Consider the following 26,131-nt stretch of genomic DNA (forward strand, 5'->3'; position numbering starts at 1 on the left):
AATCACGTAACTTTCTTTTTTGAACTTTTTCTTTTTAAAATCTATTAACTGGTAATTAACTAACGAATAGAAAAAAACTAAAGTAGCAATATATATATATATATATACAGTTGATAAAGTGGGATTTGGCAGGTGGGGGGAGCCCTCAAATTTTGTGTAGGTGTAACAGGGAAAAATTACTCACTGTATGACAACAAATTGAGTATTGTGGTATAGCAATACTTTTTGGGACAAGAGTGTCACTGTGGTGTTGGTGTCCGTGCCGGAGACGGTGGTGTCTGTTACGGAGACATTGCCGGAGACGTTGGTGTCCGTGCCGGAGATGTTGGTGTCCGTGCCGGAGATGGTAGTGTCCTTGCCGGAGACGTTGGTGTCTGTGCCGGAGACGGTGGTGTCCATGCCGGAGTCGTTGGTGTCTGTTCTGGAGACGTTGGTGTCCGTTCCTGAGACGGTGGTGTCCGTGCCGGAGATGGTGGAGTCCATTTCGGAGACGTTGGTGTCCGTGCCAGAGACGATGGGTGGTGTCCGTGCCGGAGACGTTGTTGTCCATTCCGGAGACGTTGGTGTCCGTGTCGGACACTGTGGTGTCCATGGCGGAGATGGTGGTGTCCGTGCTGGTGTCTCTGCCGGTGTCCGTGCCGGAGACGTTGGTGTCTGTGCTGGAGACGGTGGTGTCCATGCACTTGTCCGGAGACCTGCCAGAGACATTGGTGTCCGTGCCGCAGACAGTGGTGTCCATTCCAGAGATGTTGGTGTCCATGCCGGAGACGGTGGTGTCCATTCGGGAGACGGTGGTGTCCGTGCCGGAGACGGTGGTGTCCATTCCGGAGATGGTGGTGTCCATTCCGGAGACGTTGGTGTCCGTGCCGGAGACGGTGGTGTCCGTTCCGGAGGTGTTGGTGTCAAGCACGGAAAACCCTGGCAATATCCGGTGGTGTCCTTTCCGGAGACGGTGGTGTCCGTGCCGTACACGGTGGTGTCCGTTCAGGAGACGGTGGTGTCCGTGCCAGAGACTTTGGTATCTTCCAAAGATTTTAATTTTGGCGCAAATTTTTCTCTATAGAGTGTTGTTATGGCATCTAGTAAATACACTAAGTTTCGTAATGCTAAGCATGTGTGGAAGTATTTAAAACAAGGGTGTTACAACTAGCCCCGTGTTAGGTTGTGCCACGCTCTCTCCTATCCCTGGGGGTATGTGAGGTGACAGAAGGGGGTAAACGAACAAAATGCTGAGTTTTGCGTTCAATTAATTCTACCCCACCTTAAAATAACATAAAAACTGAGCATGTATTTCTAGCTGGTAAAATGCTGTAAATACATGACATCCGATCAAATTATTCATATTTTGCAGTCAAAACTATTCACTCAACAATGTTGCCTTGGCTAATCGGGCTATAGCCTACTGCCGTTCTCGACCATGTAGCCTACCTTTGTAAAATTGGGGATTTAGCACTTACTAGCATGAAGAACAAATATAGACACAGACTGTGCATAGAGATCGATTTAAGATTGAAACTCTCTTCGATAGGCAAAAGTCATTAGCCAACTATATGATTTTATTTTTATGTATATATAAAACAATATTGATTTGTAAACATACTTTACATACAAATGGCACAGGGTGATCACAGTCACTTTGAGAAACAACATCTGCATATATGATATGCTTGTTTTACATGTACAGTAGGTCCTAGTTTCCTGTGATATAACAACTGTCACATGCATTCACATTGGAGATTACAGGGCTTGACAACAGACATGCCATATCCCATTATAGACACAATTACTGTGGCACAAATTACTACTAAGTTTTAAGGGATATGAAACATGTATCACAACATACTATAAGACAGTGCGTAAAGAGCCAGCTCAGGTGTCTCTGCGAAATGCATTATTTTGGTGCATTCTAAGACTACACTCTTAAAAATAAAGCTTCTTCAATGGGTCTTTGCAAAGAACTCTGAGTTATGAGAACAAGCGTCATTTTCCACTGTATACATTTCTTTGGAATGTTACATTAAAGTTCTTGATGTTACATTATAGTTTTTTACATTATGGTCTAGAGATGGTTTCTTATATTTAAATAATAAAAAGGTCCATGTGGAGGCTGATAACCTATTTTTGGGACTAACCTTTTGGTTTTTGGCTGGTTAGTATCACCCCTGCTGGTAGATGTATGGTTCTAAAAAGCATTTTTCTCCATTGACAACTATTTAAAATTAGCTGCGTATTCTCATAAAAAGCACTTGTCGTCACATTGACATTTAAATGAATGTGAATGCTAATGGACAGCTTTCTCCAGGTACTCTAAACCACATGGTTCACCCATGAACCTTTATTTTTAAGAGTATGCAAAACATTTTATATGTCTCATTTTCCTCTTTTCCAGAGTTGTGCATGACACATAGTGTATATGCTGTACATTGATGGCATAACGGACACATTCACACTCAACTCTCATTCCTCAGGGTCCTTAGTCTCTCCAGAAAGCTTAATCTTTTCCTCTATCCTCATAGACTGCAGCTCATCTTCACACTGAAATAAAGATGAAGAAATGTTTAAGACATGACACTCTTTTGCTTTAAGTCAAACAGTAAAAAACAGACATGGTCATGCACCAGTTTATCCTCCTTCTCCTCCTCGGGGTCAGAGGTCATCTGCTCCTCTGCACTAAAGTAACCATCATGCTCCACAGAGGCATCCAGCGAAAGGGATCCTTTAGACCAACCTGAGACAAAATGAAAGAAGTTAGAGAAAACATAGATAAAAGTTAAAAGGATGGGGAACAGAGTTTGTATGAGGGCCATGTAGAGATGACAGAAAGTACCACTGAAGCCTCATCGTGATGTGATAGACAGAGGACAAACCAGTGAACATTTCCAAAATCACACAAAGAGCATGCGTGAGTGTGTGTCAGTGGTATGTTCCAGGTTCAATACACGTTAATGTCTATCAACAGCATGAATAAAAGGACAATCTGTCCACAGATAACACATTTTTGAACAGAAGAATTCACAAAAGCGCTTTGACAAAAATATTTGCTGCACATTTTTGCTTTGAAACCCTCTGTAATGTCTTGCTCCATTAACTTCCGTGGTAAATCTATTACCATGAACACGTTTTTGTTTGTTTTTACAAACTGTGGGACTAGTCAAAACATTTTTTGGTGTAACCGATGCTGTCGATAGAGCTTAACCCGAAACAATATTGTATAGACGAAGACGTGGTCAGAACGACTCAGAAAGCATCAGATGAGACACACATATAACCTACAAGCACATGTTGCCCTAGTAAGACCTCAGTGGAGTATGCATGAGTGTGCACATACGTGTGTACTCAGTATGTGTACCTCTCCTACGATTTTGAAACAGGCTTGATGTACTGAACCACCTGACTCCGCCCAAGTTAGGGTGTGGCCCTGTTTCTGGGAGGAAAATAACCAATCAGACGGCATCTCTGCATCTTCTTAGTATGGCACATTGCCTGAACTGAAGTACACCTGACAGAGTTTTGAGTGAGCTAATCCTTTGAGGATCAGCTCATTTTCTGACTTTAATCTTTAGAGAGCTTGGTGGCTTGGTGGTAATGAATTATCTGTTTTTAGCATCAGCCATTTTCTATTTTTATTTTTTTAAATCTCTTGAAGAGAAGATATCAAGAACATGTGAACTTCATGTTTGGTTTTCAGTCTGCTAAAATAGGTCACCTAGAGGTGTAGGGTCACTTCGGATGTCCTGTCGTTTTGGTTTTGTCTCAAAGCTGAATGAAGACCCTGTAAACCACCAAAAGAAACAGAAAGAAGTTAAAGAGGAAGTTCAAACAAAAAATGAAAAGTCTCTAATGACATTATGTATGTATGCATGTCGTAGAGTTGGATTTTTTCACTCACCTTTCACTCTCTGTGATGTTCCAGGTTCTAGAATGTTCTCAAGTTCTTTGCCTCTTTCCTCTTCTGTCTTCTGTTTCTCCACTCCTCCACTCCTGAGGTTACTGCGTTCATTTTTCCCCAGTCTTAAGATGTGATTAATTTCATGTTTTAAAATTAGCTCCAATATAAATGTGCAAATGTGCTCGTGTGTAATCGTACCTGTTAGTTGAGCTGGTATCTGAGGTGAACTGATCAGGTGCCCTCTGTTGACTTGCCTCTACATAACAAGAGCATGCATTTAATGCATCTTTGTGTTAAATCGGTCATCTGAATGTGTCACATATTTCTTTCCAAACAAACATAAAACCAGACCAATACCTCTGCAGGCCTCCAACTGTCCTGTTAGAAGTTTCCGGATTTCTGTCACCCAGATAGTCTTAACCTCCTCAGACACAGCCTACAGGATAACATATACCAGACTTAACACATGTCTGATAACATAATCTTTTTAATAGGAATATGAACTAAGACACACTCTTGTGCTCACCTGTACTGTGTAGACCTCATCCCTTGAACTGGACCAGATCTCAAACTTCTTGCTGTCCCCTTTAGCATGCTCTGTTATTCCAAAAGCAGCCATCTAATGAAGACAGAACAGAGACCATCAGGTAAATAGGCTATTGAAGTATGAAAATAAAAAAAATGTAAAAAATGTGTGAGCTTGCTCATTTAAGCATGCAAATTAGGCATACTCTTATGCACAAAATGAATTATATAAAAAGCACTAGACTCCAAAAAAAATAAAATACAATAAATTCTGCAAGGCATTTAACCCAAAAGTTTAAATATTTGAGTTTGTGCTTCTTGCATTTTTTTAAATATATAAATAAATACAATTTAATATGATCCATTAAATATATCTAAAATGTTGCATTTGCTATTTTAGAAAAAAGTCAGATCAGGAAAATTGCCTTTTAAAGATGCAACTCTGGAAGTTACAAAATTTTCCTCAGTCTGGGGGAAATGCTATGGTTAATTGAACATAGCAGAAGAGATGGGAATTTTATAACATCTTTAGCTAAGCATTATTACACTCTATGTTATTATACTCACACTAAGCTCCTGTTTGAAGCTATATGAGGGGGCTTTCTCATATCCCTCTCCGCTCTCCTCTCGTCTCTTGCAGAAGAGCAGGGCTTTCTCGTGCAGGAACAGGTGTCTCTGCATGGGCTTAAACCTAGCCAAATCGATCACCTTCACATGACCTCTCTTATGCTCCGCCCACACACTGAACGACCCCTGCATCAGCAGGCGACCCAGGTCTCCAAGGTTACCCTGCATAGAATCAATAAATATTGCTTGCAGATGTGGAATAAATAGAAGTGACAGAAAACATTTATGAATATTAATGGAGAGGATGAGATTAAAGCGTGTGCATGCCTTTTACCTCATATCCTGTGATGGCAATGAGATGCATTGAGTCATTTACAGCCTTCAGGATCCCTAGTATGGAGGAAAGAGCTGCCTGCAGCTCCACTGAGCCCTCGCAGCCTTTACTGTACTTAATCATCTCCTAAAACACATTTCAAAGAAAAATTCTGGTTTCTATTACATGACCCCTGAAATGGAAATATTGACAGATCTTTTCTTTTGGACTCTTTTCACAGACTGTGATGGCACATTTCCACAGTTATTAGCATTGCAAATCTAGTAAAGTTTTTCATATTTTTATTTAAAAAAAAAAAATGCTGTGCAAATTTATAATGCTATACTTTGTGTTGTTTTACAAAAAAAAACAAAAAAACATTAACACTGCTACGGCGTAGGTGTTTCAAATACAACGGCTGAGGGATTGAAGAAAAATTTCACATGTTTCTCTCTTCTGACCAAAATAATCAATCTCTCTATATTTTTCCCTTCTTTGGAAAGTCATGGAAACTCTATCACAGATTGTTTTTACTTTTGCTATTAGAGCAAAATGTGGAAATGGCCCATTGTGATGTATAGTTAAAGTTAAACAGATTATCGATTTTTTTTATTTATAAATGAAGGGCGGGGACTCGGTTGTTGATTGGCTGGTGGCAGAGGCAGATCTGACTGTGAGTTAAAAGTAGATTGTAAGAAAGGAGCAGGGTTTAAACAGACTAAATGATTGGAGAATTCCAGCATACGTCACCAGAGAGAAGTTGTTTTTACCAGAAGATCGAGATAATAAATTTTTACTGAAGATTACGAGGTCAAAACTATTATTATTTTTTTATTAAATGCAAGGAGGAATCATTCAGAATAAGATGCATTTAGAATATAGAGTGAATTACCTTCAGCAGGAGCTGGTATTTAGTGATCCTCTGCACAGGCTTTAGTAAGTATGAGTCCAGCCCCAGCTTGTGCTCTAGTTTCTTCTGACACTCCTGATGCACAAACACAATGTGGTAAACAGCTTTCTTTCACAGGGAGGGCCTGACGTCATCAACAGATTGTGTTAAGTGTGTATGTGTGTCTGAGAGTGTGTGTTTGGAATAGAATACTAGAGTACTTCACACACAGTGAACTTTAAGGCAAATGTAGTAGGTCATCCAAATATTACATGCAAACAGAACATTGTATATGTATATTTACAGTACATACTGCAAATATAGTATGTAGTAGTATGCTGTTTTAAATATGTATGTGTACATACCTGGAAGAAGGCACAGTCTGAGCACTGCCTCCAGAGGCTCTCAGAACGAGGCTTGTTGTGACAGTATTTCTCATAAATCTGCAGCTCCCTCATCTAAACAACCACAATGACCAAAGGTCTGAGCAACACTGAGAAAAATAAACTCCTAAAAGTTCACTTTTACTTCATACTTCAAAAAATGCTTTGTTTTCTTGCTAGTTATAAAAAACTCACCCAGTCTAAAAAGCAGCTGCCCACAAGCTCAGGACAGTCAGTGTAAGTCTCCAGCTCTTTGAGGAATATTCTGAAAGGAATTTAAAATGAATTGTGAAACATTTATTTGAGCTGTGATTCATTCATTTAATCAGTGATGTCTGCGAACAAATAATTCGCTAAAATGAATCAAACTTTACATCCTAACTAATGATGCTACTAACTATTCTCCAAATAATCTTTTACATTTGAATGCTGTTTATCCACTCCACTAGATGGCGCTCACCTTTTGTGGAAATTATAAATCTCCTGCATGTTCCCAAATAACACATCCTTCTTGTTCTGCAGAGCTGCAGGAATGAGAGGAGCCATGGAGGGGTTGTCCATCTCAGCAGCATATCCCTACAGCACACACACATGACACATTTAATGGGGGCATATCACAAAAAAACAGGATTTTCATGGCACTATAATAAAGAGTTTGGTGTAGACCTGCTTCAACTTTCACAACAATAATCTACCTCCCAGGTTCAAGAGGACTTCATGGGGCAAAAACGGCAAAAACAGGATAAGGCCACTTTAACAACATTTCAGGAATATATCCTCCCACATAATAAAATGAAGTAGTTCCTTGATGTGAAGATGAATTTTATTTATGAAAGAACTTGACAGATTCACTCACCTGCAAAACACACAAAAGCTCTTCCACATATGCTCTCTCTGTTTCCAGTAACTCATTCATTACATGCCTGTGAACAAACACAGAACACACAGACAATGAGGAACACACTGTAGAGGGGTGTTGATGGTCTAGTAAGGCACATGTTTCCCCCTTTCCCCTTTGACCTTTGACCCTGGACTGACCTGCGCAGCACAGCCAGGGTTTCCTCCTCCTCAGATACAGAAGCATTGCGACTGCTCCTGTCAACCTGATCAAAACTTACCTACACAGAGAGAATCATTATTGAGTAATAGTCAAGGCCCTTAACTTACATAGAGTTCCCTACATGAGAGAGAGGTTTATTTCATTTGCTTATACAAAGAGAGTGATTTACAGTTTATCTCAATCGCTTTGGTTCAATTCTCGAAATCTCGAAATTCTCAAATTCAGATCTCTGAACAATTAGTTTTTTGTTCACATTAGATTTGAATTTCTTATTGATTTAAGCAAATTGCATGTGTTTTGGCACGTGTGCAAAGAGTAAGTACAAATGTTTACAATTTGCACAATAATTGCAAAAAATGCACATGGTTTGTTTATCAAAACTGATGAGTTGATTCTCAGTGAAACTGTCAAACTCTTCACAACTTCTAAACATTCTTTCATCATGTGAGCCATCACATGCAAAATTATGTATTTAGTTATCAAAATCTATCAGACATGTACAGTGTGTATATTCCATAAATATCTAACATGGAATGTTTGTAATGTCTGTTAAATTGGCAAATAGCCTGACATATTGTAATCACAATCTTACTAATCAACCAATCAAGTTTGAAAGAATATATGGAATTTGCCAAGCAAAATCACTACTATTTTTGAACATAGAAGAACGTCACAAATCATAATCCTAAACAGCAGCAGCTAAAGTAGTACTGGATAAATATATTTGTATTCACACAGTACATTTATTTTTGTATTTATACATGTATATATAAATGTGTTACACATCAACTGAAAATTCGGTTGCTTGCCATGGAAGAGCAATAGGAAGCTATAGACTGAACTGACAATCTTGTATAGTAGGCTGTAGAAAATCAACAAATTATCAACAAATTGTCCAAAAAAAAATTGTATATAACAAATATTTCCATGGTGAAAAAGCATCTAAACATTTTGACCAGAGTGGCTCACACGATGACAAAAACACTTTTTATTTTGGTGGCATTGGCCAATTTACTGACACAATAACTACATTTTGAAGCATGTATTCAACGTTTTGGATGAGTACATGTTTTGCAGGCATGTAATAGAGTTCTGATGTTCCAGCAAACAGTTGTGAAAATTGAACTTACAGTTTAGAGAATGTTAAGACTGTTTCAAAAAAATGTGCCAAAGCGATTGAGAAAAACTGTAAAATTATTAAAAAGGGAGGAAAATACACTGTGGGCATTGTAGATGAATTATACATACTTGTTTACAGGACGCACTGCTGTCTAAGTCCTCACTAATACAGATGTTCTCGTGATCCCTGTGAGCTGAAAGAGAGAAATACACCAATTGCCTCCATTTTACACTTAAAAAAGTTACAGACAGATAGATAGATAGATAGATAGATAGATAGATAGATAGATAGATAGATAGATTAATAGATAGATAGATAGATAGATAGATAGATAGATAGATAGATAGATAGATAGATAGATACCAGGAGATGAGAGTGACTCTGGTCGAGGGGCCACAGGCTGGACAGGGCGTGTTTGTTTGGCTGCTAGTTTTTTCAGGCTAACCCTCCTCCTCTCAAACATCTCCTGTAGAGAGGCTTTCTTCTCAAATGCACGCTTCACCTGCTCCTGTATCATTAAACATTATGTAATATAATATAACACAATATAAAAAAGATGTCTTTATTTTATTTCTTTTTTATATTTTTATTACTAAATAAAAACTAATTGGCAAACAATGTTTTTTTTTCCATTTCAAAATTAAACTGAATCGAATTTGAATTATAAGTGAGTTGCATGTATAGTTATGAATTCATATTGCCTCACCCTGATCTCATTGTTCAGTATGCTCTCATATTCCAGCCAAACTGTGCTGATCTCCCACTGCTGTTTCTCATTGGCTGTCTCCAGGTAAAACTCCAGCTCTGACAGTGCTGACTCTGCCCCCTCCTGTGATTGGCACTTGTCAAGAGGCTGTGATGCTAGCATGTAAATCCCATCATCACACCATTTACACACCTGAAAGAGAAAAAGTACAGAAGAGAACGTGGTGGAAACAGATTTGCATATACAGTATGAAAGTGTGGTTACATGTCTGTGCGTGCGTGTAGAGAATTTGCATGTAGCTGAGTGAAGGTGAAGACTTTATGCACCATCACTCCAGGTCTCCCTTGCTAAACTAGTTCTGTCTTAAAAGCTTTATGGCTGGTGTAAGGTAATGGTTAAATACCTGGGCTGGTAACTGAAAGATTTATATAATATATTTATTAAAATTGAAAATCACCGTGTCTAGTCTTCTGTGTAGCTCTATAGCCTGTGTCAGCATGGTCTTCTTGTCTTTTAGCTCTTGGATGAGATTGTCTGTTGCTTTCTGTAGCTCACTGCATTTTACTGCGACACTGTCATCACCATTCTGAGAGCTGTCAATCAATCCTTGGCCCTCGGCAACTAGAGATCTTACTCTGTCCAGCATTTCCTGCAGAAAAAGGAATTGTGTTAGAGAGGAGGTATTCATCACAAGGGTTATTGAAAGCTTTCATATCAATTAGACTGACACATCTATGCATATACTGTATGTCTGTGGATGCATGATAACACAACAAGATTATTCAGATGGCGGAGACTCACACAGACTTTCCTTTCGTGATTGGTCAGCTCTTGAAGGAGGTGTTCTGTTTGGGCGGGGCTTATTCCAGTATCTGAGAAGGCATTCAGCGTTTCTGTTGCCTGCTCCAGCTCTGTTTGCAACTACAGGACCATAGCAAATAAAACAGAGAGCAAATATTATTAGTAAATGCTAATGTTATTCAGTAATAAGAATAAGCTGTAAAAATATGAGTGTCTTTTAAAAGCAAGACCTGTTGAAAGCTGTGCTCAAACTGGCAGAGTTTCAAACATAGCTCCAGTTTATTTTGATGCTGAATCCAGAACTCATCAAATGCTGTAGAGCTCTCATTCAACTGGGATAATAGCCTGCAAGTTAGCAGGGAACAAGAGAGAGAGAGGGATATATGAATGAAATCTGAATGACTAAGTAATTGACAGTGCATACATTAAACAAAACAAATATTACATCAATATTAGATGAAATATGAAATAGTGTATAAACCACTAGTATTGTTATTGCTAACTAAAACTATTAAAATTGTTGTCGGTATTTGAAATAAAACTGAAATGAAATTAAATATAAATATTTAATGAAAAATGTTGCTTTGGCAACTAAATGAAATAGCCTAAACAAGTTTAAGTTGAAATACTAATATTACTCAAACTAAAATAATAATTTATTAAATCTATATCATTTTTAAAATACTGAAAATAATAAAGAAAACAAAAAATAAAAGTCAGTTCAAAATATGAATAAATACTATATATATATAAATTATTTTTGTTTAATGTTTTGACCCATTCAGAAAATTTATGGATGAGCATTATAACATTGGCAGAGTGATTCACATGACTTCGCACTTGTATCTCATTGTTAGCTCATGCTTTAGGACCTCAATAGACAGTTGGACAGCATAAATTACATTACAGTGTTATTTTAGAATTCTTATATAATATATATAAATTAAATACATTTTATTAAGACAAAAAAGTGTCCAGGGTGCTCGGGGAGTTTAGTCAGGTGCTCTTTGGGGTCTGGAATTCAAATAAATATAGAAAAAAGAAAATCCAAGGCACTCTTCTACAAAATTATTTAAAAAGCCTTTATTTTACTGGCTATTTCATAATAGAAAATTAAAATTAAAAGACATGGGGAGAAGCAACCCACGCTTAGCGGCGCAAACAGCCTTCTCCAGGGTTTTGAAGAAGAGTGCCTTGGATTTTCTTTTTTCTATATTTAAATAAATTTAGTATTTTATATATATATACATATGTTTATTTATTTATGTATTCTTTCAGATTAAGATGCAGAAAAACAACAGAGGAAAAGTTCTAGAGGATTTCTACTAAGAAAGAGTCTGAGATTTACCTGTGCACTGTAGCAAGATTCTCAAGCTGATCGGGGTTTAGACTGCTGTCCGGATCTCTGCGGACCGGTTCCCTGATGTTCTCCAAGAGTTTACGTCCTTGGCTGAGAGCTTCTGCCATCTCTTCCTAAAGAGAAAACAATGAAGCAAAGAATAATTTTGTAAAAACCAAAGGAATGTGTGAGGTGGCACATACTGAATACTACTGAACATATTGAATGCTTTTTTTTCATACTTTCAAACTGTCTTTTCTGCTGGTGTGTGTGTTGAGCAGATTGCCGGCTGTTAGGTGGTTGTTAGGCAGCTCTGTTTCTGCCAGCTCTCTGCCGAACATTTGCAGTCTCTGAGCCATCCTCTTCAGTAATGCAGAGAAGCTTTCAAGATCCTACCGGCACAAAGAATTCATAATTTCATATATGATGTATATCACTGGTACAGCTTGTTTCATTTCGTTTATGCATAGGTTTTTAATGCGCACTCAATAATTTTTCTCCAATTAAAAACATTACACAGAAATGTAATTAAAATCACTTTGACAATATGTTTCAATCATTTTCAATTAAATGCCAGAAAGTTTTATCAATAGCCCAATGAAAGATGTTTTAAGATTGTTCAGCAAAAAAATCCAGTCATTTCAGAAGGAATCCACTTTTTCCCAACAGCTTTAAGTTGTCCATGTGAATTCACCACATTGACCAACAGAAAGCTGCTTGGTTTGAAAGTGACTTGTGTGAGAGTTGTGTTTCTTTGCTACCCTATTTTTGCTGTGATTACATTAATGTTAGCCCACCTTTACACTATAATGAAGCAGGTCGTCTCATTAAGGCCGCAATGTTGCAATCACATGAAAAGCTGTGTATTATTAATATTATGAATGAAAAATTTTACTTTATCCACCCGATTATTGGGCAATGTCACTCATGAAATAAATTAATCATGGCTGACAGCAAATTATACATTTCTACAAGTGAATTAATAAACAATTTGAATTCACTTGATGCTGCATCCACACCACTGTCAGAATAAAAAATACAGAGTACAACTTCAAGATGTGTATTTGTTCTTACGGTGCGATGAGAAATCCAGGTCCTGTGGCAGTAGTATTGAGAGCCACCCAGGTCTTGTGTCAGTTGACTCCGCTCAATATAAGAGTGCAGATCAGCCACTGAGCTTAGCATGATGACCTTCAATACACACAGGCTTCATTATTTACAACGACATGACACACACAAACAGATGTGGCCTGTATAAAACAACAACAACACACATTCAGGTTTCGTACCGGTACTTTAAAGTCATCTCTGTGGAGTTTGAAGAACACATCAGATAACGTTCGCTGCAGGATAGCACTGGGTCTCAGCACAAGAACAAGCCGAAGATTAGCGGGAAACCAGCCCTACACACAAACACACAAGAAAGCACTCAAATTCATATTATACATAATAAATATATCAAATGGATATTTTTAAATATATTATAGACAATAAAACAAAATATCCAGATGTGTGTGAAGTATCTGCAAAAATATTATTGAAGACAAAATTTATGTGCATTTATATAGGAGAGATTCAGAAGCCACAGGTACTGTTAGACTTACTGAGATACGCAGTAATGTTGCCTTTAAACACGCCCACCGATCTTGACGCCTATCAATCACTACGATAAAGCCCACACCTGCTGCACTCAGACTGATGAAGACACATGCACATGTGTTACTGTGGTCAGTATGTATGACATTCAAATGTGTGTTAATTTGTGAATTTACCTGGGAATACTTGTCAGGTAGGTGAGAACATTACGAAACTCTTGGTCTCCAATTTCACTAAACGAAGGGAATTCTGGGAAGATAATGATAGGGCTTCCATCCTGTCCCCTCCCCCCTAAAATAGACAGATAGACAGAAATATGAAGAATCAAAGAGAAAAATCCTGCTCCTATAATCTTTTACACAGGCAAACAGCAGGGGCCAATAGAAACCGTGCTGTCCTGTTGTCTGTGTTGGCATGCATCAAAGATCTTAAATTAGCACACAGGCAAACCAATAAAAAACCTGCTCACACCACCTGTATGCTATGTTACAGTTTTCATATTGTGTGCTGTTGCTATTGAACAACAGCCAAACTGTGACATAATACCAGATCAGCTTGTTAGTGTTTTTATCATCTTGGCAGCTAGCGTCAAGAATTTTGGTTTTACAACCACAATTTATCCCTGCTGCACCATTGACAAGACTGCGCCACAATACCAATAAAAATTGTACAAGCAAAGCAAGAACAGAAAAGTGTACCATCCCTGAACCTTATACACACCAAACCACTTGCCTGTGCAAAACCATAATGATGCTAGCTTGTTATGGGAGGAAACCAGGCTGTTGCTATGTAGTTACTAAGGTGTTCTGAGTGGTATTTTGCATGTAGCTACACTTCCGTTCAAAAGTTTGTTTCTGAATGCTCACCAAGAATTTGGTTAATTATATTATATTATATTTTATTATTCAGTGTCACATGATCCTTCAGAAATAATTTGAATATTCTGATTTGCTGCTCAAGAAACATTTCTTATTATTATCAATGCTACTTAATTTTTTTTTTAATTAATAGTTTTTTGTGGGGGTTTTTTTTGCAACAATGTAATAGACTTTACTGTCACATTTGACCAATTTAATGCATTTTTGCTGAATAAAAGAATTAATTTCTTAAAAATAAAATAAAATCTTAAGGACCCCAAACTTTTGAACAGTAGTGTATATTGTTACTAAATTGTCATATTGTTAGTCATAATCTATTTGTTACTATATTGTCAAAAGAGACCAAGTCTCATTAAAATCCTGGTAGGTCCTTGGTTTCCGTTGGTCCTCACCAATTATCATTAATAAATATAGGCTAATCATAAAAAAGAAAAAATGAAGAGATAAAGACACAAGTGTTGTCAGTATTCCCTCAGGATAGAAACTATGATTTCCCCAATGTATAAAGCGAGATTCAAAAATGTCACTTTATTCTTCCTATCTATTTTGCTCCTTTAAATCAGGATGAAAATACAAGGTGAAACATCAGTGGTAAAACAGAGAGAATACAGTGGTGATGGAATGGAAAAAGAGAGAGAGAGAGAGAGAGAGAGAGAGAGAGAGAGAGAGAGAGAGAGAGAGAGAGAGAGAGAGAGAGAGAGAGAGAGAGAGACTGGGTGAAGATCCCAATGTGACAAAAATATAAATTTGGCAAGTCATGCCTTCTTCTCCCTGTCTCCATGACAACAGGACAGAGATTGTGCAAGCATCGTTTACTCAGTTCAGTTTAACGGTAACAACCTGTCAGCAAAAACAACACATATTCAGATTAAATCCTTAAAGCTGCAGTGTATGTACATGCCTGTATTTCACAGAAGTGTTTCTAAACACCAACCACCCATTATGGAGAGAAGCAGGAAATGATGGGAAGTGAATTTTGACTAACAAATCTACACATACGCACATGTGCCCTAACGTAATGTTACGTATTCAAATAGATCGTTTTTTTGTGCTCTAATTGAAGAACTCTTTATTACTACAATATATTTTATGTAAAAAAATTGATTACCCTCATTGAGATAAAGGAAAGTGTTTCTATTGCAATATACTAGAAATGTGTTGTATGAGTAAAATTCCTGTAAAATGTGGATGGCATAACTTTAGTCTTGGAGGAATTTGATAAGAAATGTTCGAGTTTTTATTGAAATCTCAGACTCCAGATTTTAGTATGTTGGCAACCATGGAGACCTTGTTGAGATTTGATGTGAAACTCTTAAGGAGACACGTATGAATATGATTACTGTTTTTGTTGTTGTTTTTTTTAGAAAATATATCCAAGAATTAAAACCCATAAGCAAAAATATCCATCTGCTTTCTATGAGACACAACTGAGATCTCATTTGAGAAATCCAAAGAGATCTCATTTGTTTTTCTATTTCCCTGTGGATCCTTACAGTTGGTCCCTGGACAATGTTTCAGTTTCATGGATAAAGAAAGAAATGCAAATATAAAGAATATTTACCTGACAAGAATGAAAACTGTCTCTTGAGCTCAGTTATGATGTCAGCAGCACAGAGGGGACTGGTCTCCTTCTGCATGATCTCATCTGTAACAAACACACAGAGACACACTAACATCACGTCTACAGTCGACGCTGACAACATCGTTCATTATAACAACTCCCTGTAACCAGGGCAAGACAATCCTGCAGTATTACCCTTTAAATTAAGTTTAAAACTCTTCTGAAAATCTTTTGAAGTGCCTTACTTTCACAATAGCAAATAACAAAATGAAAAACAGCACTTATCTTATTGTTGTTATTGATGATAAGATGAAATAAACCACAGGTGAAGAAGTTAACCACAGGTAAGTAGAGCCTACACACACACTAATATATTACTGGCTGTCTTGAATGTATTGTGTCTTTGGCTGGTGTATATTACCATCTGAGGGAGGTGAATCTTGCCCAAAGCAATTCCCATGCTCTGGTCAATGGCACATCAGACATGTTTAGAAAGAAAGAGTAGGTGATTTCCTATCTATCTCAACCAAAACCACCTCTGGATATAGTGCCTCAAAGTGTGTACAACTAATTATCTGCATGTCCACACCTTCTATTGTATATCATGGCCTCAAAGTTTTTTTTAACTGCAGGATTAAGAAATGCATCTTTTTTAAACCTACACAGCAATCAAATATTTAAGCAGTACTTAAAAGGAAATGAAAGAAGAGGCCTGAAAAGAGGGAGAATATATCCATTGCATTCTTTTGTTCTTCTAAAATAAGAGTGTGTTGTCCCATTGGAGTCAGATTTACCCCCTTAGGATATTCACACACACTGGACAGAAAATAATCTGTCACATTTCAAATGGGCTTTTATGGCAGCGCTCACCTGTTCTCTCTCTCCTGCTCTCAGTTCTAATCAATTATATTTAGTAAGCTTCATTTGTATGACAAAAACTGCAAAACTGCATTGCCAAATTTGTCAGAAATAAGTATAATAAAGTAAAATAACAATAATGCAAATGGAGTAAATAACAAATTAACATAATTAATTGTATGAAATGTATTTAAATAATTTTACATTTTAAAATAAGATAAAATGATAAGGCCTTACTTTGGAGCCAGTGGCAACATCTGGAAAAATTGTAATATTTCTCAACCTCAGCCAGAGGAATGCACATAGTTTTCCCTCTGTTCTGTACATCCATCCCTCTGTTTCTCTCTTCCTCTAATGTCTCTCTAAATCCTCGGCCGCCTTGTAACCATAAGCAGTTATCTCAGAATGAGCTACCTGAGACAGGTGCACCAGTTAATGACTTCCTGTTCTCTCTCTCTCTCTCTCTCTCTCTCTCTCTCCTCATTTCCAGACTTCCTGGAATGAACTGGTCTCCTGACGCACATACAAAAGTTCCCTTCACCTGCAACATTTTTACAGTATAACTGATAACAGTGATGGATCACTGACTGTAAAGCACTGTACTTCCTTTGTTTACACTCTCTCTATGTCTGTCTGAGTCGGCACAATCACCCCAAAAAGAGTCTCCTGACACCCATAACTGACCACCCCCACCTCCACCCCCAGCCCCAGGAGTCCCTTCCCCCATCAGATTGGTGGATGAATGAGACCCTGTGTGTGTCTGTGTTTGGTTGGTTTCTCCACAGTATAAGAGGAATCTCAGAGTGCCATCTGATCTTGCTGAGGAGGGAAAGATAAAAGCTGAATTCAAACCAAGTTACTCAGTAGCACTGGTAAACCTCTCTCTCTTTCAGACACATACAAATGTAAATACACACTTTCCTTAGGAGTCTCTGTGGGCAAAAATATTGCTCCAGTCCAGACTGAGTCAAACTAAAGTTCATACGAAAACACATAATGTTTCACAATAAATGGCTCCAAGTAAAAAAATTAACTATTGGAGCTTAACTATCACTGTAACGTTCTAGCACACAATATTAGGATTATCATTGCACATACTGTATAGTGGTGTAACACATGGGTGAACACAAAAACAAAGTGAGAGCTGGATCCATTCGCAAAAGAGTTTAATAACAAAATAAACATAACCACAACAGAGACCAGAGAACCAGGGAACAGATAACAGAATGAGTAGCACCAAATGTACATCCATGCAGCACAAGACTCGACAAGGAACACAAAAAAACATGGGGTTTAAATACTAGAGGGGTAATAGGCAAACAAGACACCTAGGAATGAACACATAACTAGAAAAACTATGAAGGACTACAAAAATGGAATCAGGATCAGAGGATCAGAGAGCCAGGGCAGTTCCGGCAGAGCAGGTGACCACCACAGCGGAGCAGGCGGAACAACAGACCACCACAGCGGAGCAGGCGGAACTGCAGACCATCACAACGGAGCAGGCGGAACTGCAGACCATCACAGCGGAGCAGGCGGAACTGCAGACCATCACAGCGGAGCAGGCGGAACTGCAGACCATCACAGCGGAGCAGGTGGAACTACAGACCACCACAGCGGATGAACTACAGACCATCACAGCGGAGCAGGCGGAACTACAGATCATCACAGAGGAGCAGGCGGAACTAAATACCATCACAGCGGAGCAGGCGGAACTACAGACCACCACAGTGGAGTAGGCGGAACAACAGACCACCACAGAGGAGCAGGCGGAACTAAAAACCATCACAGCGGAGCAGGCGGAACTACAGACCACCACAGTGGTGCAGGTGGAACTACAGACCATCACAGCGGAGCAGGCGGAACTAAAAACCATCACAGGGGAGCAGGCGGAACTACAGACCACCACAGTGGAGCAGGTGGAACTACAGACCACCACAGCGGATGAACTACAGACCACTACAGCGGAGCAGGCTGAACTACAGACCACCACAACGGAGCAGGCGGAACTACAGACCACCACAGCGGAGCAGGTGGAACTACAGACCATCACAGCGGAGCAGGCGGAACAACAGACCACCACAGAGGAGCAGGTGGAACTACAGACCACCACAGCGGATGAACTACAGACCACTACAGCGGAGCAGGCTGAACTACAGACCACCACAGCGGAGCAGGCGGAACTACAGACCACCACAGCGGAGCAGGCTGAACTACAGACCACCACACAGTGGAGCAGGTGGAACTACAGACCACCACAGCGGAGCAGGCTGAACTACAGACCACCACAGCGGAGCAGGCTGAACTACAGACCACCACACAGTGGAGCAGGTGGAACTACAGACCACCACAGCGGAGCAGGCTGAACTACAGACCACCACAGCGGAGCAGGCGGAACAACAGACCACCACAGAGGAGCAGGCGGAACAACAGACCACCACAGAGGAGCAGGTGGAACAACAGATCACCACAGCGGAGCAGGCGGAACAACAGACCACCACAGAGGAGCAGGCGGAACTACAGACCACCACAGCGGATGAACTACAGACCACTACAGAGGAGCAGGCGGAACAACAGACCACCACAGAGGAGCAGGTGGAACTACAGATCACCACAGCGGAGCAGGCGGAACAACAGACCACCACAGAGGAGCAGGCGGAACAACAGACCACCACAGAGGAGCAGGTGGAACAACAGACCACCACAGAGGAGCAGGTGGAACTACAGACCACCACAGCGGATGAACTACAGACCACTACAGCGGAGCAGGCTGAACTACAGACCACCACAGCAGAGCAGGCGGAACTACAGATCACCACAGCGGAGCAGGCTGAACTACAGACCACCACAGCGGAGCAGGCGGAACTACAGGCCACCACAGCGGAGCAGGCTGAACTACAGACCACCACAGCGGAGCAGGCTGAACTACAGACCACCACACAGTGGAGCAGGTGGAACTACAGACCACCACAGCGGAGCAGGCTGAACTACAGACCACCACAGCGGAGCAGGCTGAACTACAGACCACCACAGCGGAGCAGGCTGAACTACAGACCACCACAGCGGAGCAGGCGGAACTACAGGCCACCCCAGCGGAGCAAGCGGAACTACAGACCACCACAGCGGAGCTGCAGACGGAACTAAAGACCACCACAGTGGAGCAGGCGGAACTAAAGACCACCACAGTGGAGCTGCAGGCTGAACTACAGACCACCACAGCGGAGCAGGCTGAACTACAGACCACCACACAGTGGAGCAGGTGGAACTACAGACCACCACAGCGGAGCAGGCTGAACTACAGGCCACCACAGACCACCACAGCGGAGCAGGCTGAACTACAGACCACCACAGCGGAGCAGGCTGAACTACAGACCACCACACAGTGGAGCAGGTGGAACTACAGACCACCACAGCGGAGCAGGCTGAACTACAGACCACCACAGACCACCACAGCGGAGCAGGCTGAACTACAGACCACCACAGCGGAGCAGGCTGAACTACAGACCACCACAGCGGAGCAGGCGGAACTACAGGCCACCACAGCGGAGCAGGCTGAACTACAGGCCATCACAGCGGAGCAAGTGGAACTACAGACCCCCACAGCGGAGCAGGCGCAACTAAAGACCACCACAGTGGAGCTGCAGGCGGAACTACAGATCATCACAGCGGAGCAGGCGGAACTGCAGACCACCACAGCGGAGCAGGCGGAAGTACAGACCACCACAGCGGAGCAGGTGGAACTACAGACCACCACAGCGGAGCAGGCTGAAATACAGACCACCACACAGCAGAGCAGGTGGAACTACAGACCACCACAGCGGAGCAGGCGGAACTAAAGACCATCACAGCGGAGCTGCAGACGGAACTAAAGACCACCACAGCGGAGCAAGCAGAACTACAGACCACCACAGCAGAGCAGGCGGAACTAAAGACCACCACAGTGGAGCTGCAGGCGGAACTACAGATCATCACAGCGGAGCAGGCGGAACTACAGACCATCACAGCGGAGCAGGCTGAACAACAGACCATCACAGCGGAGCAGGCTGAACTACAGACCATCACAGAGGAGCAGGCAGAACTACAGACCACCACAGCGGAGCAAGCGGTACTACAGACCACCACAGCGGAGCAGGCGGAACTACAGACCATCACAGCGGAGCAGGCTGAACTACAGACCATCACAGCGGAGCAGGCTGAACTACAGACCATCACAGAGGAGCAGGCAGAACTACAGACCACCACAGCGGAGCAAGCGGTACTACAGACCACCACAGCGGAGCAGGCGGAACTACAGACCACCACAGCGGAGCAGGCGGAACTAAAGACCATCACAGCGGAGCAGGCGGAACTACAGACCACCACAGTGGAGCAGGCGGTACTACAGACCACCACAGTGGAGCAGGCGGTACTACAGACCACCACAGTGGAGCAGGTGGAACTACAGACCACCACAGCGGAGCAGGCGGAACTACAGACCACTACAGACCACCACAGCGGAGCAGGCGGAACTACAGACCACCACAGCGGAGCAGGCGGAACTACAGACCACCACAGCGGAGCAGGCGGAACTACAGACCACCACAGTGGAGCTGCAGGCGGAACTACAGACCACCACAGCGGAGCAGGCGGAACTACAGACCACCACAGCGGAGCAGGCGGAACTACAGACCACCAAAGTGGAGCTGCAGGCGGAACTACAGACCACCACAGCGGAGCAGGCGGAACTAAAGACCACCACAGTGGAGCTGCAGGCGGAACTACAGACCACCACAGCGGAGCAGGCGGAACTACAGACCACCACAGCGGAGCAGGCGGAACTACAGACCACCACAGTGGAGCTGCAGGCGGAACTACAGACCACCACAGCGGAGCAGGCGGAACTAAAGACCACCACAGTGGAGCTGCAGGCGGAACTACAGACCACCACAGCGGAGCAGGCGGAACTACAGACCACCACAGCGGAGCAGGCGGAACTACAGACCACCACAGCGGAGCAGACGGAACTACAGACCACCACAGCAGAGCAGGCAGAACTACAGACCACCACAGCGGAGCAGGCGGAACTACAGACCACTACAGACCACCACAGCGGAGCAGGTGGAACTACAGACCACCACAGCGGAGCAGGGGGACTACAGACCACCACAGCGGAGCACAGAGAGTTCATAGAAGACCTTTGTGTTAGTGTCAGGGCAGATAGGAAGTTCAAGGACAAACTCCAGGGTAGTGTCAGAACAGACAGGAAGCTGGGATGACCTTTGTGGTCTTATCTCGGCAGACAGTGAGTTCATTGATGACCTTCGTGGTCGTGCCAGGGCAGACAGGAAGTTCGGGAGCAATCACCGCCACCTCGAGAGGATCCTTAGCGGTCACTGCTGCTTCAGGAGAAGCTGTAGAGGTCGCCGCCGCCTCGGGAGAACCAGGAGAGATGTGTGTGGCCCAAACACACAAGATAGCCACCGTCATCACAGGAAACGCACTCAATGGTAGAAAGGCCTTGGAGACCCCCGGACTCAGGATCACTGGACTTGAAAGATCTGGGACCACTGGTCTAAAGGGTGCTAAGATGACCGCTCTGGGGACCACTGAACTTGGGTGCAATGGAACCACTTGGATCCCGGCTGCTCGCACTAGCAGAAGGCATCTTGAACGCCTTGGAACAGCCTATGTAGCTTCAGGTACGGCGGCCCGAAACTCTGGCATGGTGGTCTTGACAGCTGGAGACTCTGGACTTGGGACCAACAGATTCGGAAGCACAGAAAGCTCTGGACTTGAAATCACCAGACTTGAAAGCACAGGAATCCGTGGTGGGTCAAGTTCCACAGCAGCCCACAGTGAAGTGGGAACCACTTAGCAAAAGTGTATAGTCTAGAAATTCACTCAGTGACCCTCGAGGACCATCACGAATGAGTATGTGTTGGTTGTGGTTATTGAGTCTGTGGCAGTAAAAGTCAATAAAGGCAAAGTCTGGGAAGTCTGTAAGGTAGGTGATATCCAAAAAATCATTGGTGTGGTCCTTGAAGGAATGGTGGCCTTGCTGGAGCCAAATTAAACTATTTGCTGGATCCATCTTGGTCGAGTCTTCTGTAACGCTGGGTGAACTCAATAACAGTTTAATAACAAAATAAACAACGGAACCAGGGAACAAGACACACCTGGGAGTGATCACAGAACTAATCAACAAGAAAAACTGCAAAAGGACTACAAAAATGGAACACAGGACAGGAAACAGGAACAGAAACGGGGTAAAATGCAAACTAAAAGTCCAATTAACAAAACACACGAAACACAAAGCCAGGGAATACATAACAAGTGGGGTCCAAAAATCAGAGGCTATTTTGAAAATATAGGATTCTAAATCTTAATTTAAACCTGTAAATAAACAAAGTTGTAGTATTATGGAAAGTCTAAGATTTGGCACTATTTCTATAGGTTACTAATCAAATAAGCAAATTTGTGACACTGATCATGTGAAGTCTTTGTACAGATAGTTAGATGTTCTTGAAGCTCAATATGCTCTTTGGATCATTCTCAAATTATACTGGAGAACATGATCATAAGGTTTTACACAAACTCAGTTTTATTATGCTGATAATATCATTTGTAATAAATAAAACTACATTAAATTAGAAAATCTGACTTTTTTTAACCCCACTGTACATACTGTTCAAAAGTTTAGGTTCAGTCAGATTTTCTTTTTAAACAAAGGATTACTTTTATGATAAATATTATTAAAAAATGTTCCTGTATAGTTGATCAAATAAATACAGGCTTGGTAAGCATAAGATACTTCTTTCAAAATATTTTTAAATATTTCATATTCTGAACGGTATTGTTCTGTACAATCATCTAAAGACCTTTTGAACATATAAAAGTGATGAATTTTTGCCAGTGTTAGCATGCTTTCACTCACTCTGTCCTTGTGCCAGCGGGACCAGAGGAAGCTGTCCACAATCACTGCCTTGTTTGGGATGCGTTTTCCTGGATTTCCTCAGCATAACTTTCCCCTTTATTGCAGTCTGATACCTGACCTCACAGTGTTCTTTAAGTTATGCTTTACAATACTACAGTACATGGTACTAAACTCAAACAGTTGACTGCAATTGTTAAAGCCTCAGCTAAACTTAATTTCAGAACAGCTATAGTTAAACGACCTACATGCTTCCCTAAAGCCTGTGTACTTTAGAACTACTGCAGCAAGCCGTGCTGCTACTGTGGAAAACTGTGTTTTATGGTATCCGTTTTTGTACTCAGCAGTAACTGCCAACACACACACACACACACACACACACACACACACACACACACACACACACACACACACACACACACACACACACACACACACACACACACACACACACACACACACACACACTCACACACTTTGGTCAAGTCACCCCCAGAATGAATCTCACAGGACAGTTTTTGGAATTCTCTTCCAGCCTTGAGCTTCTGAATACGTTCTAAATCACTACTGTATCATATTTGATACATTAATTTCTACGGCCTCTAAATTATCAACATGATCAAAACTTTGCTGAAAAACCTGTTGTACACAATCTTCTACATGCCTTCTGCCCTCAGATAAATAGTTAATACTTTTTTAGCAAGTAAAATTAGCCTAGAAATCTAGACGCACCCTAGCGGCACCAAAATTTATTTTGCAGCCAGTGTGGTCTAGCAACTCTCCGCTGACTTTCGAGCTGGAAAAACCAAACTCAGGTCAGGCCAATCACATCGTGTATAGAGTAGGCGGGGCAGGCTTAACATAATGACGACAGAGTTGCGACGTTCCCTGCTACTTGAAAACAAAGAATGGCTGCTGCTGCTGGCGAACAGCGGTCTTTCGAAACGGCTTTGGCCGCGACTCTGGAAGACTTGGAGTTAAGCTTTTCTTTGAGAAAAGAGCAAAGAACAGCACTTAAGTCATTTTTAAAAAAGGAAGATGTGTTCGGAGTTTTGCCGACTGGATACGGCAAAAGTTTAATACCAACTAGCCTTCTTCGTTGCTCTGATTGATTGTAGCGCTATCCTATTGCGTGCAGAGGGATTTTGAGAGACAACCGTTTATCCCGCCCCTTGGATTGAGCTGTGCCAATGGTGAGTTGCCAGACCTAACATCTTGATGTAGGTCTGGCTTGTCAGGCTAAAGTAAAATACCTTCTAGTATCATCCTAAAAATGTCTGCCGTAAAATGAAATCTTGCATTTTTATAAAGTAAACATAATAATTACTTTTATAATGTAATTAATATTTCAAGATGAACATTTACTGGACTTAAGTAACTTATATTTACTTGATTATTTTTTTTTTTTTTTATATTTAATCAAAAAACATATTTTTGTTAAAAAGTATGTATCAAAGATACAAAAGGCTTTTGAAGAATGTTTATTTATACATCTCTCAGTCATCGTGTTGCATTGCATTATATGTTTTGCCCCCTACAATCAAAACTACAGCATTTAAATATCATCTTCCAATGACATATTATTGATAGATACAAAAATCTCATTGATTTACATAACAAGCAATCAGAATTTCATCTTACTTTTTGGCCATTTAAATAACAACAAATGCACCAGTTGGATATTTTTGCTCAGTTTGGGCCTTTAAAAAAAAAAAAAAAAAAAAAAAAGGTGTTTTTTTTTCTCCTTGAGTGTGAGCTCCATATTCTCACTGCGTGGGCCATAAAAGCCTGATGCATATCAAATACAAAACAAAACATACATGCAAACTTTAAGGTTTTCATTTATATTTAGTCTAAAGGTTCAATAAACTGATCCATTAAAATAATAATAATAATTAAATAAACTATTATTTAACACGTCAGGGTAAATATTTTAATTAAACAATATCACACAAGAAAGAGTGCTGTTGTTCCGAAAATCAACTCAGCTATAATTTGGCCAATACTTTGACCATTAAGTGACCAAAATTTGTGGCCACATATAAAATTATAATGTAGACAGTACTGCTGTAATTTTCCAAAGGTGAGTAATTCTTACCTCTTAAAAACATTACCGAAGCTATCAATAAGCCACTCAGTGTGTAGAGGCATTTCACCAAGTAGCTCTTTAATAAAAACAAGCTGAGTGACAAACATACTCATTTAGGCTACAGTTCTTACCAATGCTGTGAGAGACATTGCTCAATCTGCGCTGTAGGTCTTGCACGACTGCCTTCTCTGTCTGCATCCAGATCATCGCCATCCTTCACTCCAGAGGGAAGGAGGACGAACAGAGTGGACGTTATGAGAAGAATATCACCCTCTGTCCTTCAGTGATGGGCAATTCAGCATCAGCATCAGCATCACAGAGAGAGACGGGGGAAGGGGCTCTCTGATGACACACACAGTCAGACAGTCTATGAATATAACCAGTGGAAACCTCACACGCATGTGCACACAGAATGGCATGACCTGCTGCTGTTTGGACTTTGGCGCCATCACTTGTACTGTTTCTGCTATTACAGCACAGCACAATGCACCTGGAGACTGGAGTGGAAGCAAGAGGGCAAGATTAAAAGAAATAATTTAATTCACTGTGATTGACTTGAATTTCATATACAGAATAACAGTATAAGAGAACAAAAAAGATGTTTATATATTTTGTCACATTGATCAGAACTTAGGAGGCATGCTATG

General features: G+C 41.2%; 1 protein-coding gene across 4 annotated transcripts; it reads right to left on the minus strand.

Moving 5' to 3' along the window:
* Nucleotides 1-1,534: 1,534 nt before the first annotated feature.
* Nucleotides 1,535-25,811, minus strand: mcf2lb (mcf.2 cell line derived transforming sequence-like b). Of its 4 annotated transcripts, none has more exons than XM_079881454.1 (30): nucleotides 25,616-25,788; nucleotides 15,628-15,711; nucleotides 13,365-13,479; nucleotides 13,197-13,287; nucleotides 12,882-12,995; nucleotides 12,667-12,783; nucleotides 11,835-11,984; nucleotides 11,602-11,726; nucleotides 10,484-10,598; nucleotides 10,254-10,373; nucleotides 9,910-10,101; nucleotides 9,453-9,644; nucleotides 9,110-9,254; nucleotides 8,875-8,939; nucleotides 7,605-7,684; nucleotides 7,423-7,489; nucleotides 7,027-7,142; nucleotides 6,762-6,831; nucleotides 6,549-6,641; nucleotides 6,187-6,279; nucleotides 5,316-5,441; nucleotides 4,982-5,203; nucleotides 4,416-4,508; nucleotides 4,247-4,325; nucleotides 4,088-4,145; nucleotides 3,890-4,011; nucleotides 3,707-3,772; nucleotides 3,350-3,424; nucleotides 2,619-2,728; nucleotides 1,537-2,535 (listed from the first exon to the last, which is right to left on the minus strand). In XM_079881454.1, the coding sequence occupies exons 1-30, from the start codon at nucleotides 25,695-25,697 to the stop codon at nucleotides 2,458-2,460; spliced, it is 3,255 nt and encodes a 1,084-aa protein (XP_079737580.1). In that variant the 5' UTR covers nucleotides 25,698-25,788; the 3' UTR covers nucleotides 1,537-2,457. The 4 variants fall into 4 exon arrangements, with proteins under 4 accessions (XP_079737582.1, XP_079737581.1, XP_079737580.1 ...); XM_079881453.1 differs by having other exon boundaries at nucleotides 1,543-2,535; nucleotides 3,329-3,424; XM_079881456.1 differs by lacking the exon at nucleotides 3,350-3,424 and having other exon boundaries at nucleotides 1,535-2,535; nucleotides 25,616-25,811.
* Nucleotides 25,812-26,131: the final 320 nt, after the last annotated feature.

Source organism: Squalius cephalus, assembly GCF_949319135.1.
Source record: "Squalius cephalus genome assembly, chromosome: 9".
Taxonomy (NCBI): Eukaryota; Metazoa; Chordata; class Actinopteri; order Cypriniformes; family Leuciscidae; genus Squalius; species Squalius cephalus.